Genomic DNA, 17,229 nt, shown 5'->3' on the forward strand with positions numbered 1-17,229 from the left:
TTGTTAGCTGCTCTCTGTTTCACGGATTAAATCTCCTTTCTTTTCGATTAGACTTGAAAGTGCACAAAGATCAGATATCAAAGAACATCCTTTATTAATATTTTTAAATATTTCACGTTTTGAAACAACACTGATGCTTTAAGGCAGCCACACTCCGCTTCTTTGCTTTTTTGTGGGTTTGTTGGTTTGGGGTTTGTTTGGGTTTGGGGGGAGTTGGTGTGGGGTTTTAGTTGTTGGTTGGCTTGTTGGGTTTTTTTTTAACTTTTACGACGGCGGCACTTCCGTCGCACGGCGCTGACGCCAGAAGGGCGCGCCGGGGCTGCGCGCGGCCCTTTCCCAGCCCGCCGCCGCCGGATCCGCTGCCGGATCCGCCGCTGGATCCGCCGCCATCGGGACCGCGCCGTGGCCGCGCAGGTGAGGGGGGCGCGGGGGGCGCCGGAGCCGCCCCAGGGCGGGTCTCCTGCCCCGCCGACACCCGCCCGCGCGTACCGGGACCCCCCAGCCCCGCCCTGCCGCTGCCGCCGGTTCCGGTGGGGCCGCGTTCCCGCCCCGCCCCGCCCTGGCACTCGCAGCCCCCACTGGGACCCCCCGACCCGACCTGGGCCCAGCCGCCGGAGGCGCCTTCCCTTCGCCGAGGCCTGTGCGGGGCAAGGCCGCGGGCCTCAGTGCCTCGCCGTGCGGCTGCTGAGAGGTTTGGGGTTTTTTATTTTCTCTCCCTTCCAGAAGACTAAAAAATGGCGAAGTTTGTGACACCCGTGATCCAGGACAACCCCTCCGGATGGGGCCCGTGTGCTGTGCCCGAGCAGTTCAAGGACATGCCCTACCAGCCGTTCAGCAAAGGGGACCGCCTGGGCAAGGTACCTCGGCCGTGCTGGGCCGCAGCTCTGTGTGCCCTCTGGCCTGCCACCCCTGCACGCTGCCGCTGGTGTTTGCTGCTTGTCACCGCGGCTGCTCCTCTGGCACCCTTTTCAGTGCCTCCTAACACAGGGCATGGCTGTGAACAGCTGGCAGGGCTGGCAAGCAGAGGTGGGAGTCAGAAGGATTAGTTCTGGAGAGCACTTCTTCTTCTGCTTGGAGTCCTGCGTGTACAAAGTCGGAGTTGGGGGGAAATGTTATGTTAGCACTCACTTACTTTGACTGTTTCTGTTTGTCCTTAGGTGGCTGATTGGACAGGAGCCACGTATCAGGATAAAAGATACACAAGTACGTGTTGTCTGGCGGCTGCTGCTGTGGTTTATTTTCTACAAAGTTCTCTTCAAGCGTCATTCCTGCTTTCATGTCTCACACCCACCCTGTGATTACTGCACACCTCAGCAAGACAGGCATCTTAATTTAGGAAGTGTGCTTCACCCTTGGGAGAGCTCTGTGGGGCTCTCCCTGTCCTTGGGGCTTACTCTGGATTTTTGTACTGTCTGATGACCAGGGCTCCCGAGGGAGACTTGCAGAGGGAAAAACATGCAGGTGTAAGGCAAGAGACCCAACCGAGGCATCAGGCTTAGGTGAAGGCAGTTGAGAGAGAAAGGGGCGAAGTATCAGAGTTTTTTTTCTTGGAAGCTTGGTGTCAAGATGCTCTGTTTTGTTTCCAGACAAGTACTCCTCGCAGTTTGGTGGCGGTAGCCAATATGCGTATTTCCATGAGGAGGATGAGACCAGCTTCCAGCTGGTGGATACAGCACGGACGCAGAAAACGGCATACCAGAGGAACCGCATGCGATTCGCACAGGTACCGTGTTCTCAGAGACAGGCTCAGAGGAGACCTTCGGTAGCACAGAAGTATTTCATGAGTAAAATGTCTTCCTTTTTTTGTTTTTCCTTTCCATCATTTCCACAGAGGAATCTTCGGAGAGACAAGGACCGTCGGAACATGCTGCAGTTCAGCATGCAGACACTGCCAAAGAGTGCCAAGCAGAAGGAGAGGTGAGGCTGCAGAGACGAGTGTACCAAGCTTTGGTTGGAATGCACGAACATACCATTGGTAAATTTGCAAACTTACTGTAACAGAACCTGCTGGAGCAAACAGTCATCAGAGGAGAATTTCAGGATGTTTCAAGTCCGATGTTCTGCTGGTGTCAGCAGTACATACAACTGGATTTCAAACAGCTATCTGAGAATTTAGGGGAATTTTTGAGTCGTATTTAGAAAGTAAACATGGCATTCCAAACAGAGAATATCTTTTCTGAAAAGTACGTTGCAGTCTTTAGATACAAAACTATGTAAAGAGCTCCTCAGAGCAAAGAAGAGACTTTTTAATGCTTTGGGCATCTTGATCAACAGATGGCTCAGCAAATGTTTCAGCGGCTCAGTGCCTGAAAGCACTGCTCCTCAGGTGGTAGTTTGGAAGTGGAGGAATGGTTGTGGCATATAGGAATAGAGAACTTCTCTTCGTGACTTTTCTCACGTTTGTCATTTTAGAGATCGTTTGCGCCTACAAAAGAAGTTTCAAAAACAGTTTGGAGTGAGGCAGAAGTGGGACCAAAAATCACAGGTAAACTGACAAGCTTTGTGCCACCGGTGAGGGTTTGGTTTTGCTGGCTGCACTCATGGGGCAGCTCCTCTTGCACAAATCCTGATGTGCTGTGTCTCCATTTCTCTCTTTATCTGTGCTACCTCTGGCCGCACAGCAGAAACCTCGTGACTCCTCTGTTGAAGTTCGCAGTGACTGGGAGGTGAAGGAGGAGATGGATTTCCCTCGGCTGATGAAAATGCGCTATCTGGAGGTGTCAGAGCCACAGGACATGTGAGTTCCTAAAAAAGCCATTTGTTTGCTTCCTGAAGTGACCAGATTTTTGGAAAGCAGGAGGGCAAGGGTCTCCTGGCCTGGTCCCAGTGTTCTCATTGAGGTACCCAAAGCACAGGGAGGTAATGGAACACCCAACAGGCTCTTCAGTCGTGTGCAGTTCATGGGTGGTGTTATCCCTAGGAGGGATGTCAAGATGGTTCTCTTGCCTCTGCAGAGAGTGCTGTGGAGCCCTGGAGTACTATGACAAAGCCTTTGACCGCATTACAACAAGGAATGAGAAGCTCCTGAGGAGCATTAAGCGCATCTTCCATACCGTCACCACTACAGACGACCCAGTTATCCGAAAGGTGTGTTTGCTGGTTTGTAAACCCAGTAGTGTGTTTCTCAGTGTGTGCTGTTGTTGGAGACCAGCTGTCACTGTCACACCAAAGGGCAAAAATAAAGAAGTGTTAGCTGGTATCATCATTTTTCTTAGGTCCAAGGCAGAGCTAGATTAATGCAAAGTTAAGAACACTGGCCAAGGAAAAGCTTTAATTCTGGGGGGTCAGGCAGACTGGTACTTGTTGGGAAGGAAACTCTTATGTCAAGAGATGTGATTCTTGAGGGTTCTGCTTTTGGAGGTGAGGAAGGCTCAAAGATTTCTTTCTTGTGACCTCACTGGCAATAAAGAGCTGTGCATTTTCCAACACACATTTCATAGTGGTTTCTTGCTTTCCACTTGTGTGGATGAGGGTGGGCCAGGATTGCTGGGTAGTACCTCATGCTTTGTCTAATAGTCAGTGGGGTACTTACTGGTCCAGCTTCCTCAGAATGGGAGAAGAAATCAGGGATCTGGTTTGCTAGCACTTCTCATTCTGGCTAGGGAAGGGGTATCTGTTCTTATTGCTGAAACAGTTTTCTCCTCCTCTTGTATCCATAGCTGGCCAAGACACAAGGGAATGTGTTTGCCACAGATGCCATCCTGGCCACACTGATGAGCTGCACTCGCTCTGTCTATTCTTGGGACATCATTGTCCAGAGAGTTGGATCCAAGCTTTTCTTTGACAAGAGGGACAACTCAGATTTTGGTGAGGAAAAGTCCTGAAAGAAATTTCTGTTGCAGTAGCTAAAGGGTCTAATTTTCTTTATGCTTACTTGAGTTTATTCTGTGTCTCAGTGTCCAGACTAAGAGCACTGAACAATCTGATTACTGCAGTACACTTGATAGCTGTGGGGGGAACTTCAGTATTGATCTGCTCCACTGTGTGGCTAGAGACTCACTGAAGCTGACATAGTTTCTCCCCCAAGTATAACCACTTGTGTCTGGTTTTCTTCTCAGACCTCCTGACAGTGAGTGAAACAGCCAATGAACCACCACAGGAAGAGGGCAACTCCTTTAATTCTCCACGCAACCTTGCCATGGAAGCTACCTACATCAATCATAACTTCTCCCAGCAGTGTCTGAGGATGGTAAGGTGGAGCAGTGCTAAATAGTAGGGCCTGTGTTTCAGAGAGTCTTGAAACTTCATTAAGGCTGCTTTAATACAGCACAGAAGGATTTTAATTGACAGTTATATTACACTGATGTTCTTCCAGTTTTGAAGGAGGTGGGATTACTTCTGGTGAGCAGTGTGACTTTGTTGTAGAAAAATTTTCATCCTTATTTCACAGAGAAATCATCTCACTGCCCTTGGTGATGCAGACAGGCTTCTGAGTACACTTACTGAAGCTGAAGTGCCATTACAAGTACTGCTTATAGCACTGTGACTAACATGAACATGAAGCTTCTCATCAGCTGTTTTATGTTTTGGTGTTTTTCTATATAAGGGAAAAACTGTTGCCGTAAAAGAATATTTTTCTGGTAGGGGAGAGCTGTCTCAGGCTTTTTCTCCTAACATGCCCTTCTGTTTTCATCTGCAGGGAAAGGAGAAATATAAGTTTCCTAACCCAAACCCCTTTGTGGAGGATGACATGGATAAAAACGAAGTAGCCTCTGTTGCATACAGGTATGTTGATACTGCTCTGATGCCAAGGTTTGGCAAGGAGGCAGGAGGTCTGTGTGATACGGAGGCAAAACAAATTAGGAGTGTTACTGATAGGAGCTTTACCTTGAGAGGGATTTGTGGATAACTTCACAGGGAACAGATAGAGGAGGAAAAGATTCTGCTGAGTGCTTGCATGGATCTGGAAGAGAATAAAGGTCAGAATAACCGGCTGGATTGTTTGTTGGCAGATACCGAAGGTGGAAGCTGGGAGATGATATAGATCTCATTGTCCGCTGTGAACATGATGGAGTGATGACAGGAGCTAATGGAGAAGTGTCATTCATCAACATCAAAACACTGAACGAGTGGGATTCCAGGGTGAGGAAGAATGGGATTCCAAAGCTAGCTCTAACTGCTTCACTGCTGCCTGACGTGCCAGGTACAGCAGAGAAGATAAGACAAACATCTGGCGGTGTCCCCTGTGTGTTATGTTCCACCAAAGGAGTATAACTTTGGTGGACAAGCAGTGCTGATGGGATTCTCCCCCAGATGAGATGTAGCTGGTTTTAACACTCTTGTCTCCAGGGGTTCAGCACAGTGGCCAGTCTGTTCCCATGCTTCCCTCGTGAATTCTTCCCTCACAAACTACCCTTTCTAACCAGTTGGGCAATCCCAGCTTGTCAGACTGACACTAGTTTTGATTCTCCTCTCAGTATTGCAATGGAGTGGACTGGCGCCAGAAGTTGGACTCCCAGCGAGGAGCTGTGATTGCCACGGAGCTGAAAAATAACAGCTACAAATTAGCCCGCTGGACATGCTGTGCGCTGCTGGCTGGATCAGAGTATCTTAAACTTGGGTAAGGTGGGGTTTTCACACCAAACGTCTTCAAGGTGCATTTTCCATGATTAAACGCAGTTTATATGTGTCTAAATGAAGCATTTATAGAATGAGTAATCATAAAACAACCAAACGCTGGAGTAGCCAAGAAGGGAAAGCTCGTGATGAGCACACCAGCCTTGGTGTGAGCTGCTACCCATCAGCATCAGGCTGATGTGCCCTTGCTGTGGCTGACCTCGTGAGACCCCACACATGTGAAGGGCAGGTGGCCTCTGTGGCTGTCGGCCTGTTTGCGGAGGTCACCAGCAAGGAAAATAAACGCAGCGAGTGTGCTGCCTGTCAGGAATCCGATCGACATCCTCCTCAGTGCCCTGTTACTGAGAAATTGGGTAGTGGGGGAGGGTATGGCCACAGCCCTTTTTGAACTGTCAGCTTAAAATCATTTGAGTCTGTGCTGTGGGTAATGAACGGGAGGCATCTGCTGACTCTTTTCTAGTGGTTCTGCAATCCTAGGTTACACCCTCAGACACAGGACTGATACTTTTGCATATGCTTAATTCCAAACTCCCAGCTAATCATGCTATTGCTTAATTTTTATCTATGCGACTAATTCTTCTGTATCTTTTGTACCACTCCATCCGATTTGGGGATTTCCAGGTGCATTACTGATTGACAGTTTGTAGCCAGGAGATCCTCTTAGCTTTCAGTGTTGGAGTATTAGGATTTTTCAGCCCAGAAAACAAAACTAAGATGATCACAGTGCTTTTCTTGCTGCCATTCTTCTGCTGTCGGAGCTTAATTTCCTGATACCCCTCTGGTTTCTTCTTGCCCCCCTAGGTACGTATCCCGTTACCACGTGAAGGACTCTGCCCGCCATGTGATCCTGGGCACGCAGCAGTTCAAGCCAAATGAGTTTGCCAGCCAGATTAATCTGAGCATAGAGAATGCCTGGGGCATCCTGCGATGTGTCATTGACATCTGCATGAAGCTGGATGAGGGGAAGTATCTCATCCTCAAGGACCCCAACAAGCAGGTGATCCGCATCTACAGTTTGCCTGATGGCACCTTCAGCTCTGATGAAGATGAGGAGGATGAAGAGGAAGAAGAGGAAGAGGAAGGTTTGTAGCGTACTTGGGGATTTATGCTTCTAAGTGATGTACTGGTCTGGATAAAAAGGGGTGACCTGTGGTAAAGACCAGAGCCAGAGGATGAGATCTGACCAGTGCAGTGGCAGGAGAAGAGCAAGGCCAGAGAACATGTGGTTGCAAGGAAAGGTGTGGGTGACATTGGGAGTACTCAGTTGGAAGCAAAAAGAACAGAGAATTGGAAATGTAGATGTTGTGCTTCTGTACAGATACTTAATGAGGACTGATTTTACCAGGGGTAGGGGAGAGAGGTCCCAGATCCAGAACACTGGCTGGGAAAATGAAGCCTGCCAAGGCCTTCATTCAGCAGCCCCAAGATTTGCGGGAGTGGGTGGGTGCTGATTTCTGTTGGTACTGGGATATTTTTTGACTACAGTTTTAGAAATGGCAGTGACTATCAGATGACACATTTAAAATGCGTGGTGATGGAGCACAATTGAGGTAACTCCGTGAAGGCTTTCCTGAAGTGACTGTTGAAGCAGAGCAATCGCTGGCTAGTCAGGATGAGAGTTTTGGAGGATTGGTGGTGCCCTGTGGACAACAGCTGGTTTTGCTTCACTGCCTAAAACCATCTGCGATCCCTGATACAAGATCTCTGTATGCTTTGTTCAGTCAGTGGGACACCATTTATCCTAGGGCTCCTGCTTTTGTGATAATAAAAGTATCTCCCAGCTTCTTAGGCTGTAAACTTGGCATGGCTGCTCTGGATTTTATTATGGAAATGTTAGTTAGGTCTCTGTGTAATTTACTCAGGAATGTAAATTGTGTAATTCCAAATTACGTGTGTGTGGTCTTGGCTGATGGACAGGTTTGTTGGGAAGGTGGGGTGAGGGAGGGACAGGCAGTCAGAGGTGGGATAAATCTCCCTGAAGTGACAGCCTTGGTTTTTCATGTTCCTTGTGGCATTTCCTTGACAGACATGGTTTATTCTGGGGTTTTGGGTGGTTTTCTTTCCCCTGGTGCATTCGTTTCACTGCTATTTGTCTTCTGTTTCAGAGGAAGAGAGCTGAATGCTGCAGCCAGCACCGAGGGGCAGCAGTGACAGGCAGCCCCGTCCTTGCAGGCGGGCAATGGCTGCACATCGATGAGAACCGGGGGGGCGATCGAAATAAAGTTGATTTTGCGGAGTGAGGCCGCGCTCTGTGTGTGTGTGTGTGTGTGTGGATGTGCCCCGGCCCCCCTTCCCGCGCTGCCCCTTTAAGCGCGGTCCGCCCCCGGACACGTGGTGCGCGCGCGGCGGTGCCGGCGGCGGGAAGCGGCGGCGGTCGCGTCACGTGACGCGCGGGGCCCGCGCCGCCCCCCTCGCTCGCCCCCGCAGCGCGCGGGAGGCGGCGCCGTGCCCGCCCCGCCCCGCCCGGGCGGCGCGGAAGAGAGGAGGGAGCGGAGCGGGAGGAGCCCGGAGCGGGAGCAGCGGAGCGGCGGGGGCTCCGTGGCGCAGGTGCGGCCGCGGGCCGGACGGGTCTGCGCGGCCGGCGGCGGCCCCGCGCGTCACGTGCGCCTCGCGCGCCATTGGCGGGGGCGGGGACACCGGGGCCGGGCCGTATTGGCGGGGCAGCGAGGGCAGCGCGGGGCGCCCCGCCGCCCATTGGTTGGTGGGCTTGGGCCGCCCTCTCCCATTGGCTGTTGGGGCGCAGAGGCGCTCGCGGCCATTAATCCACAGGTGCTGCCCCACCTTCCCACCTGTACGCTGCCACCGGGGGCGCTGTGCGCCCATTGGCTGGGGAACCTGGGGCCCCTTTTGCTATTGGCTGGCAGGGGGCAGGGCCCCGCCTCAGCACCCCTGCCCTGGGCGGGGACGTCATGGCGGCTGGGCCGGGGCAGGGGCCGGTGGGCTCTGGCGGGGCCGGGGGTCTCTGGGCAGGGGCAGGTGGGCACTGATGGGATCAGGTGTCTCTTGCATGGAGGCTGTAGTCCCCAAGGTGACGCTTCCATGGTGCTCTTCCCCGCAGGGGTGGCGGTGCCAGCCCTGCCATGGCCACGTTGGTCTGTGGGACGCTCCTGGGGCTGGCCCTGTGTGCACTGAGCAGCACCACTTTCCTCTACCACGACTACTGTGTCATCGGGGCCGGCCCCGCGGGCCTGCAGGCAGCCTATTTCCTCCAGCAAGCCGGGCGGGACTACGTTGTCTTCGAGCGGAGCCATGCACCTGGCAGCTTCTTCGCCCTCTACCCTCGCCACCGCAAGCTCATCAGCATCAACAAGCAGTACACGGGCAAATCCAACAGCGAGTTCAACCTCCGCCACGACTGGAATTCGCTCCTCAGCCATGACAGGCGGCTGCTTTTCCGACACTACTCGCGTGACTTCTTCCCTCACGCTGACACGATGGTGCGTTACCTGGAGGACTTTGCATCCCTGCTGGAGCTGCGGGTTCAGTACAACACAGCCATCATCCACGTGACACTGGAGAGAAACGAGCAGGCCTGGAATGGCCACTACTTCCTCCTGACTGACCAGGACAGGAAGAACTACAAGTGCAGGTAATGGGCAAACCTGGGGCTTGTCGTGCGGCTCTACATGGTCATCTTCGAGGTCATAAAATCACAGGATAAGTTAAGTTGGAAGAGGCCCATGAAGGCCATTTTGTTGGGTTGCTCAAAGCCTTGCCCTGTTGAGGCATGAGTATATCTCCAGTGATGGAGGTTTCACAGCCTCCTAGAGCCTTAACCACCATCACAGGGAAAAACATTTTGTGGGGTCAGTGGGTGGATGAGTGGAATAAGTGCTCCTGGGAAGACACTGCCTTCCATGAGCAATGTTTTTTGCCTTGAGCAGCTGAGGGCAGAGCAGATATGAACAGGCTGCACTGGCCATCATGGCAGGGTCCATCCTTGATAGGTAAACTTGAAATCACTTCTGTTTTATCACTAGATAACTGCTGTCTGTGAAAAAAGTAACACAGTTGTACTTGTAGCCACCACTTCATTTATTGAAAATGAGAGTGAGTCAGTGCAGTGACACCTCACTCCTAGGTCTCAGCTCAGAACTGTGTCCCAGCCAAGCTGAGCCGTGAGCTGACAGAGCTGGAACACAGAGGGGAACCAGAGGAAAGTGGGGCTGACTATAAGAAATAACCCTCAACACTGCTGGTCCCTGAACTCCCCTTCCCCTCATCATATTTACGCATGTATATCCTGCACTGTCATTGAGCTACGTTCCTAAAAACCTAGAAGTTACTCATGTGAACATATGGAGTGTATTTCCCACCTCTCCTGAGAACCTCAGCTCTATGACAGCAGGTCGTGCTGGCTGTCACTTGCCGGTGTGCTGCTGGCAGGCTCAGGGGGGACAGAAGGCAATCCCGGACACCCACGTACTGCAAGCAAGTTGCTTTTTGGAGCTGTGTAATCAAGGCTGGGACAGCAGACAGTGCTGCTCGCCTCAGCTGCCTGGCGTTTCCATCTAAGTCACAAACATTTCCCCAAGAATCAAGCAAAAGCTCTTACGCAGAGATATAAAAAGATCACTGTACTCATTTTTGGTGTTAACAATTAGTGACGTTGCTAACATGTTTTTATGGCTGGGAGTTACATTTCAAAATATCAAAACCATATCCTGTCTCCTTAAAAATTACTTCTGTCCTGCTCTACTAAAAGGCAACTCAAATTTTAAATCAAAGTCATTTTTTATGCATCATATAACCAATGTGTGGAACTTTAGCATTATATATATAGTTAGTGAATACATATGAGCAGAGCTTGCGTTCATGAACAATGGAGTAAGATGTGTATGTACAGCATCCACACTGACTTTTGCTATATATAAGAACATGCCTAGTTGTCCTGAGGAGAGGGACGAGAGGAGCAGATCATTAGGTGGAACTGGGTAGAGGTTTCTTTTGAAACCATGGCTTGTGCCAATGATCCAGCATCACTGTGGGGGGCACATCACATCCATCTTTCACAGCGGGAGGAGGAAGGAGTGCTGAGATGGAGCCCCATTCCTCTAATTCCAGCATTCCCTAGTGCTATCCCTGTTTTTACAGCTCTTTGTTGGTTGCCACTGGGACGTGGGTCCCCAATGTGGTAAACTTCCCTGGCTCAGAATATGTTGAGGGTTACGAGACTGTGTCCATCAACCCGGAGGATTTTGCTGGCCAGACCGTGTTGATTTTGGGACGCGGGAACTCAGCCTTTGAGACGGCAGAGAACATTCTGGGGGTCACGAACTTCATCCACATGGTGAGCCGGTCCCGCGTGCGCCTCTCCTGGGCCACCCACTACGTCGGGGATCTGAGGTAGGAAACTGCTTCTGTTCCTCTTTGTGATGCAGCTGAAGTACAAACAAGGAGAATCACTTCTTTCCCAGGTGACAGGCTGGACTGTGCAGGTAGTGCTGCTGTGGTCCTGAGAGGCACAGGGGAAACGTGGGGCCTTCTGTAGATCCGTGGTTTAAAACAATCCAGGTTGCAGTTGCTGAACACAGAAGCATGATGAGAGCTTTTTGGGAGCTGTGTGAGATAGAAACATGTCCACTTGGAAACTGTATCATTAAAAAGTGCTGGCTCTCAAGTTGTTCCTTTGCTTGCAATCACAGAGGAAAGCTGAGAGGTTGGCTACACCCTGCAGGGGCAGTGAGGCTGTGTTACCTGTGCCTTTCCTTTGAGCCCTGAGGCTCTGGGGATAACCTTTACACTGAAGAGGAGTTGGGATGCCTGACAATTGATCCCATTTTCAGCAGCTAAGACAGAACCTCCCTTCTTTTAGCCCTTCTTATGTTCTCCTGTTTTTCATAGAGCAATTAACAATGGACTGCTGGACACCTACCAGCTGAAATCTCTGGATGGGCTTCTGGAGGGTGACCTGGAAGATCTGGCTATTGTCAAGGACAAAAAAGGAAAGCTGCACATCACACTCCGGTTCTACCTGGAGAACGGGAACATCAGCGCAGGCATCGATTCCATCACCCTCCCGCAGGATGAACTGGACAATTTTGCCACCCGGGCACCTTACGACCGTGTCATCCGCTGCCTGGGCTGGAAATTTGACTTCTCCATCTATAACAGGTGAGGGGGAACCAGGATCTCCAGGGAAGAAGGTATTTAGACTGAAGGGCCTGAGTAGGGGGGGAAAGGAAGGGCAGGTCCTCTCCTGGCAGCATTGTTTGGACCTCCATGTGCTCTGAGCTACCTGGTGCTGCACAGTCTTCTGTTTACCCTGCAAGTAAGGCTGTGTCTCAGTGGGAATGTGTTTGTTGCTGCCCTCTGACCAACAGACTCTAAGGCTGAGCAGATGGCAGTGCTGGGACCGAGTGACACAGAAAAACTTGTGCCTTTAGAACTTAACATCCTGACCTGTCAGATCACATGGAGAAGGCTAGCAATGTTTTGGGGTTTTTTTGAAATGACGATGGTACAGGTGCAGATCACTACAGGAAGGTTTTTTCTGGGGAAAACAAATTTCCTTGAGGATGCAACCTTCACTCCACCTTGGTGCATCCTGCGGTTGAAAATTACACTGCTAACTTCACTGTCTTCCGGAATTCACTGTCGGTGGCTCAGCCTGGAATTGGATCTTGTCCAGAGCTACCTTGGGATGAGCACCCTTGTCTTCTGAAGATCCTCATTTTAGTAGTAAACCCCACTGAGGGCAGCAGGGGTATGAAGCAAAGTCTTGCAGTGGCTGCAATATAATGTGTATCAGAAACCCTTTTTATTTGCTACCCCCATCGTTCCTGACAGCCTGCTCTTCTCTTTTGCACATCAGATCCCTTAGAATGATGCCAGGAAAAGGGAATATTAAAAAGTATCCTCAGATCAAACCCAGCTATGAGTCCAGAGGCACTCAGGGGCTCTTTGTTCTCGGCACTGCTAGCCATTCTGTTGACTTCAGGAAATCTGCTGGGGGCTTCATCCATGGATTCCGGTATACAAGTGAGTAACTGGGGTGTACAGAAAGGGCAGAGGTGGAAATTGTTCCTCTCTTCAAAGGAACAGTCCATAGCTTACTGCTGGAAAGAGATCACCCTTAGTCTTGTTCTGGCAATAACAATGACAAAACACAGTCAAGCTGCAGCTGCATCTGCATTGTCTGAAGTGGAGGAGAAGTGACTTGGGGTCATATCTGAAGTTTTTGGTTGTCTGTCTTTGTTTTGTCTTGTGTCTCTCTTGCCTGTTGTCTGTTATTTATGTAACACAATAGATTTCTTCCTGCCAGATGCTCTGCCTCGTGACTGGCTGTGGGTGAGAGGTCTGTGCTGTGGAGTTAAAACCCAGCAGCTGTGGGCAGTAGAGAAAATTTCCTTCTTTATGTGTGTTTGCCCATCCTTATCATTAAAGGACTTTCCAGAAGTAAAGAAATATACCTGAGGACCCCACCATCCCCTCCCCCACCACTTAGCATCACATCAGCTTTCAGAGGGCGTCTCCACTGCAGTTACCAGCGATTGGGGTGGGAGATCCTGAGCACAGAGGAGCTGTAAAGCTTATTTATTGAGTCCTGTGCCGCAGCAGAGTGATTGGATTTCTTAAAAGCGTAAGATTGGATTTTTAACTAAGCTGTCTTTGTTTCTCTCGATGTCTTAGCTCGCGCGGTCCATCGCCTATTGGAAAACCGTCACCATGGTGTCCCCTGGCCATCCACAGTCTACCCTATTACACAGCTGACCAATTCCATCATCAAGCGGGTGAACGAGGCCTCAGGCCTCTACCAGATGTTCAGTGTCCTGGCTGACATCATTCTGCTGAGAGAGTGAGTGAGTGAGTGAGTAATTATTCCCAGCACTGCACTCCATCATTTTGTTTCTCTTTCTTTACCATTGCTTCCCATGGTGACACCACACAGATTGCTGCCTAAGTCGTGTAGGCAGCCACCCCAGACCTGTACCACTGCCACAACTGGTGCCAGTTACTTCTGCCCCTTACTTCCCTTTCTTAAAGGGCTGGAATGGTACAGACCTTCCCTCCAGGCTCAGCAATGGAATACTCTTTTACTGTCCCCAGGAAAAGAGTTTCCTTGAGCAGTTCTAATGTAAAGAAGAGTCCCATAATCCAGGAAAATAATGGAGTCTTGTAACAATATCTGCAGCCTTCATAAGCTCTGCATCAAGTCCAGCCCAGATCTGTAATGACCAGAAAAAAAAATTACTATCTGATGGCTTTTTGGCCTTATCTTCACCCAGCTGAGGGTGGGTTGGATCCCAGCTGGCTTTGTCTGGTGGGAAAGTCTGATGGTGTGGTTGCAATTCACAGGAATGCCACAGCATTTGAATACCTGGAAGAGTACCCCACTGGAGTCCTAGCAGAGCTGGAAATGCAGACTGGGAGAAAGGCTCCCAATGGGCTCTTTGTCATCATCATGGAGTATGGGAGGAATTTCTCTGGGGCTGACAAGGATGTCTTCTACTACAACCGTGCCGTGGGAGAAGCACAGCATGCCTGGCAGTCCAACTTTCTACACCCTGTTATTTACTATTACAAACGCCTCCCAACAGGTGAGTTTTCCTGCTAGCTATGTGATACAAGCGAAACAGAGAGGGATGAAGATAGTTCAGAGCCAGAGGAGGGGCGGTACCTGAAGGCATTGTTCCCCCTTCTCCATTTCCCTCATGTCCATCCTTTGAGACACCCGCCCACCACTGCATGAGCTGAAAAAGAAGCTGGCAGTTGGCAAGAAATTTCCATCGGTCAGTACGGGGGATAGGAGGTTGGTACCAGAGACCTCACATTTGAAAATAGGAGCAAATAGATGTGCTGGAAATTTCACCATTCCCAAAAAGAGGAACACTGCTTCCCTTTGGCTGGCACCCTGTGTGTGTTTTGCAGAGCCTGGCAGATGAGGCTGGGCTGTTGTTGTTTGGCAGTGCTGCTGCCAAAAGAAAGCTTCTCTATGTGGCTGACCCTGGTCTGAGAGGTCACACAGCCATAGAGGCAGCCAAAGGCAAGGGTTTGAAGAGGAGTGTTATATCCAGCAAGCAAACATGATCAGAATAGATTTCCTTGGGAAGTGAGTGTGTTGAGTCTTCATCCCCAGAAACCTAGGGTCATGGTCCAGCCTGCCTTGCACGGAAATAAGCATGATGTGTAGCAGCATTAAACACAGCTTAGGCCGTCTGGCAGTCCCTGCCCAGGGGGAACAGGAGTGAAATGACAGGAATGCTGTGAGTGGGGACAGAGGGCAGCTGGTGCAGTGGCAGGGCTGTTGAGGACAGAGCTAGCAGAGGGGATTGCAAATGAAAGTAAGGTAGGGATTAAAAGGTCAGGACAAAAGCTGAAACAGCTGTCACAGCTGCTTTCCATTCCTCAAGCTCTTTTTAATGCCATTTTGCTTCTAAGAGACTCCCTTAATGTTCTCTTGGCAGAGCGTGAGATGAAACTCCGGCCGCCAGAGTGGCCTCTCCCTCATCCAGATGCCATCCATCACATTGTGGAGGACTTTCTGACAGACTGGACAGCCCCAAATGCTCACATCCTGCCACTGAGGCGCTTTTTGGAGAACTGCCTCAGCACCGACCTGCGCAGTTTCTTTGCAGGTAATTTGAGCACAGAGTCCAGGTGGCAGGAGGAGGAGGAATGTGAGGTACAAAAGACAGGAAGGATCTCTTCTGCAGATAGCTGAGATCTTCCTGTGGTGAGTTGCTTGTCTCACCATCAGTCACACCTCAGCACAATCCCCAGACAGTAAAAAGTGCCGTTCTGTATGTGTATGTTCCCAAAGAGCCTTTGCTCTTGCTCACCATTAGAAAGAGACTGGCCCAGGCATGCCAGGATTTAGGGAAAGGTATATCAGGTTGGGTTCAATCCCTTTTCTAGCTGCAGCTTCCCTTCTCCATTATCTGAACATTTCTTTGTACTATTGGGTACTAGATCTTATGTACTGATGATGGGATTGCTTTCCCATGGGAAATGGGAGTGCTGTGGTGTGAAAGCTGAAGACAGCCTCTGCTGCCTCCCTTCCTGGTCTGAAGACTGGTCGAGGAACCTCCTGCAGGAAGCCCACATGGCAACAGAGAGAAGCAATCCTGTGGTACAAAGAGGATGCCAGATGGACACAACCTCAAATCCAGATCCTTTTTCTCTCAGACTGCAGACTGGAGATCCCTCTCTGCATCTCCTGAGCTCTGCAGAATTAACTCAATTGCTGTGCTGCAGTCGTCTTCCCTCGTCCTCTCTGCCTTTTGTTTTGAATGAGTCCTTGATACTTTATGGGAATTTTTCCCTACAGGGTATCTCTGCTGAATCTGATTTTCGATCCTTTCCCCTGCAGAGTCCTGTTTCCTGTTTGCCTTCACCCATCAGAAGCTGCCCCCCTTCTGCCAGCAGGGATACGTGAGGATGCAGGGGCTTGTGGGCAGCGAGGGGCTCCGGCGCCACGCGGTGCAAGCTGGACTACTGCAGGATTACACTCTCACAGACTTTTCGGGTGACAGACCCCCTGACAGCCATGACAGGTCAAGGGACCAGTTGCTGAGAGATCAAGTCATTCCAGTTCGTCCACTGCAACATCTTGTCAAGGCCAAGGATGAGCTTTAACCTTTCTTGCTCTACACTGAAACCTAGAGCTGTTGTGACAGCACTGTAACAGAGATCCACAGCAGGATTCTGCCCTTTTCCTGTGCCCTTTTTCCATCCTCATGCCTTCCCCTAATCATGAGTTGCCAAAGACCTGCTCAGATCTTGCTGTTACGAAGAGGACCAACATCTTTTGAATAATGAGCAACGGGCCAAAATCCAGTGATGCTGAGGCTCCTGCGTTGTCCTTGCAGAGCTCAGAGTTGCCTGAAAGTGGTGTTTGTGTTTATCTGACTGACCAGTATCTGCAGTGACGTACAGAGGTCACAGAAGAGAGTTCAGGAACACCTGGGAAACTTAAAATGTCATGTTCCCCTTTGGAGGTGACCTGCTTGCACCCTGTGGAGCCTGGTGCAGGCTCTCTGGTCCCTGGATGCTATACCCTGTGTATACTTGAAGATTTGCTCCTGCATCGGGTCCCGAAGTGGTACTCTGGGCAAACTTCCAGTATTTTTCTTGCATTTGAGTTAGGGCAGTTGTGTAGCTTCAGTGGGGAGGGTTTTTTTTTAGTTACCATATAGGTCAGATAATTTGTCATTTCCCAGAGAGCACTACAAGGGACCCTTCCCTCCACAGTGGATGAGTAGCTTGCCTGGAATGCCTGGGACACAGAGACTGACACTGACTTCAGCTATGCTGTCCTCATGTTTTTCTTCTCCCACACCAGGCAGCCTGGAAGGTTAGCCCTTTGTCTTTTATAAAGCATGACCAATATTTCTGCTGTTTGCACTATGTCCCATCAAGAAAGTTTGACGTTGTTAAAATGCTCCTTCTCTAATTTATTCCCATTGAGTCACCTTGAGATCCTACAGGGAGTGTCTGGGAGGCTGGCTGCACTTTGCTGCTCCCCCTGTCAGCCACATGCACTTGCCTGTCTCCTCCCTGTGGGCTTCTTCCATGACCCTGGAGTGGCAAAGCAAAAGCAGTTTTCAGCTTGACCTTATGATATCCCTGTGATTTCTAGGAAATAGAGGAGAGGTGAGAGGGAACAGGCGTTTACCTCCACACATGTTTTCCAACGCCTTAGCCTCTCGA

The 17,229-nt window shown here is 50.4% G+C and overlaps 2 protein-coding genes across 5 annotated transcripts; both read left to right on the plus strand.

The window, feature by feature from the left end:
* Positions 1-284: 284 nt before the first annotated feature.
* EIF3D (eukaryotic translation initiation factor 3 subunit D) lies at positions 285-7,813 on the plus strand. Of its 3 annotated transcripts, none has more exons than XM_051784590.1 (15): positions 285-414; positions 724-857; positions 1,158-1,203; positions 1,587-1,723; positions 1,832-1,917; positions 2,413-2,485; positions 2,622-2,737; positions 2,955-3,087; positions 3,660-3,807; positions 4,059-4,189; positions 4,640-4,725; positions 4,953-5,082; positions 5,418-5,560; positions 6,379-6,659; positions 7,683-7,813. In XM_051784590.1, the coding sequence occupies exons 2-15, from the start codon at positions 735-737 to the stop codon at positions 7,694-7,696; spliced, it is 1,647 nt and encodes a 548-aa protein (XP_051640550.1). In that variant the 5' UTR covers positions 285-414; positions 724-734; the 3' UTR covers positions 7,697-7,813. The 3 variants fall into 3 exon arrangements, with proteins under 3 accessions (XP_051640550.1, XP_051640552.1, XP_051640551.1); XM_051784592.1 differs by having other exon boundaries at positions 2,625-2,737; XM_051784591.1 differs by having other exon boundaries at positions 293-414; positions 727-857.
* Positions 7,814-7,993: 180 nt separating this feature from the next.
* On the plus strand, positions 7,994-16,908 carry FOXRED2 (FAD dependent oxidoreductase domain containing 2). Of its 2 annotated transcripts, none has more exons than XM_051784581.1 (9): positions 7,994-8,124; positions 8,636-9,166; positions 10,672-10,923; positions 11,422-11,691; positions 12,392-12,558; positions 13,210-13,375; positions 13,876-14,117; positions 14,985-15,155; positions 15,890-16,908. In XM_051784581.1, the coding sequence occupies exons 2-9, from the start codon at positions 8,658-8,660 to the stop codon at positions 16,153-16,155; spliced, it is 2,043 nt and encodes a 680-aa protein (XP_051640541.1). In that variant the 5' UTR covers positions 7,994-8,124; positions 8,636-8,657; the 3' UTR covers positions 16,156-16,908. The 2 variants fall into 2 exon arrangements, with proteins under 2 accessions (XP_051640541.1, XP_051640540.1); XM_051784580.1 differs by lacking the exon at positions 7,994-8,124 and adding an exon at positions 8,239-8,346.
* Positions 16,909-17,229: the final 321 nt, after the last annotated feature.

This window comes from Manacus candei, unplaced genomic scaffold (genome assembly GCF_025592945.1).
Source record: "Manacus candei isolate 608988 ecotype Guabito, Panama unplaced genomic scaffold, ASM2559294v1 h1tg000018l, whole genome shotgun sequence".
Taxonomy (NCBI): domain Eukaryota; kingdom Metazoa; phylum Chordata; class Aves; order Passeriformes; family Pipridae; genus Manacus; species Manacus candei.

Coding starts and splice junctions, on each gene's coding strand:
- EIF3D (XM_051784590.1), top strand. CDS start 735: ATGGCGAAGTTTGTGACACCCGTGATCCAGGACAACCCCTCCGGATGG. Junction 858..1,157: donor AAGGGGACCGCCTGGGCAAG/GTACCTCGGCCG, acceptor GTTTGTCCTTAG/GTGGCTGATTGGACAGGAGC. Junction 4,726..4,952: donor GTAGCCTCTGTTGCATACAG/GTATGTTGATAC, acceptor GTTTGTTGGCAG/ATACCGAAGGTGGAAGCTGG.
- FOXRED2 (XM_051784581.1), top strand. CDS start 8,658: ATGGCCACGTTGGTCTGTGGGACGCTCCTGGGGCTGGCCCTGTGTGCA. Junction 11,692..12,391: donor GACTTCTCCATCTATAACAG/GTGAGGGGGAAC, acceptor TTTGCACATCAG/ATCCCTTAGAATGATGCCAG. Junction 13,376..13,875: donor GACATCATTCTGCTGAGAGA/GTGAGTGAGTGA, acceptor TGCAATTCACAG/GAATGCCACAGCATTTGAAT.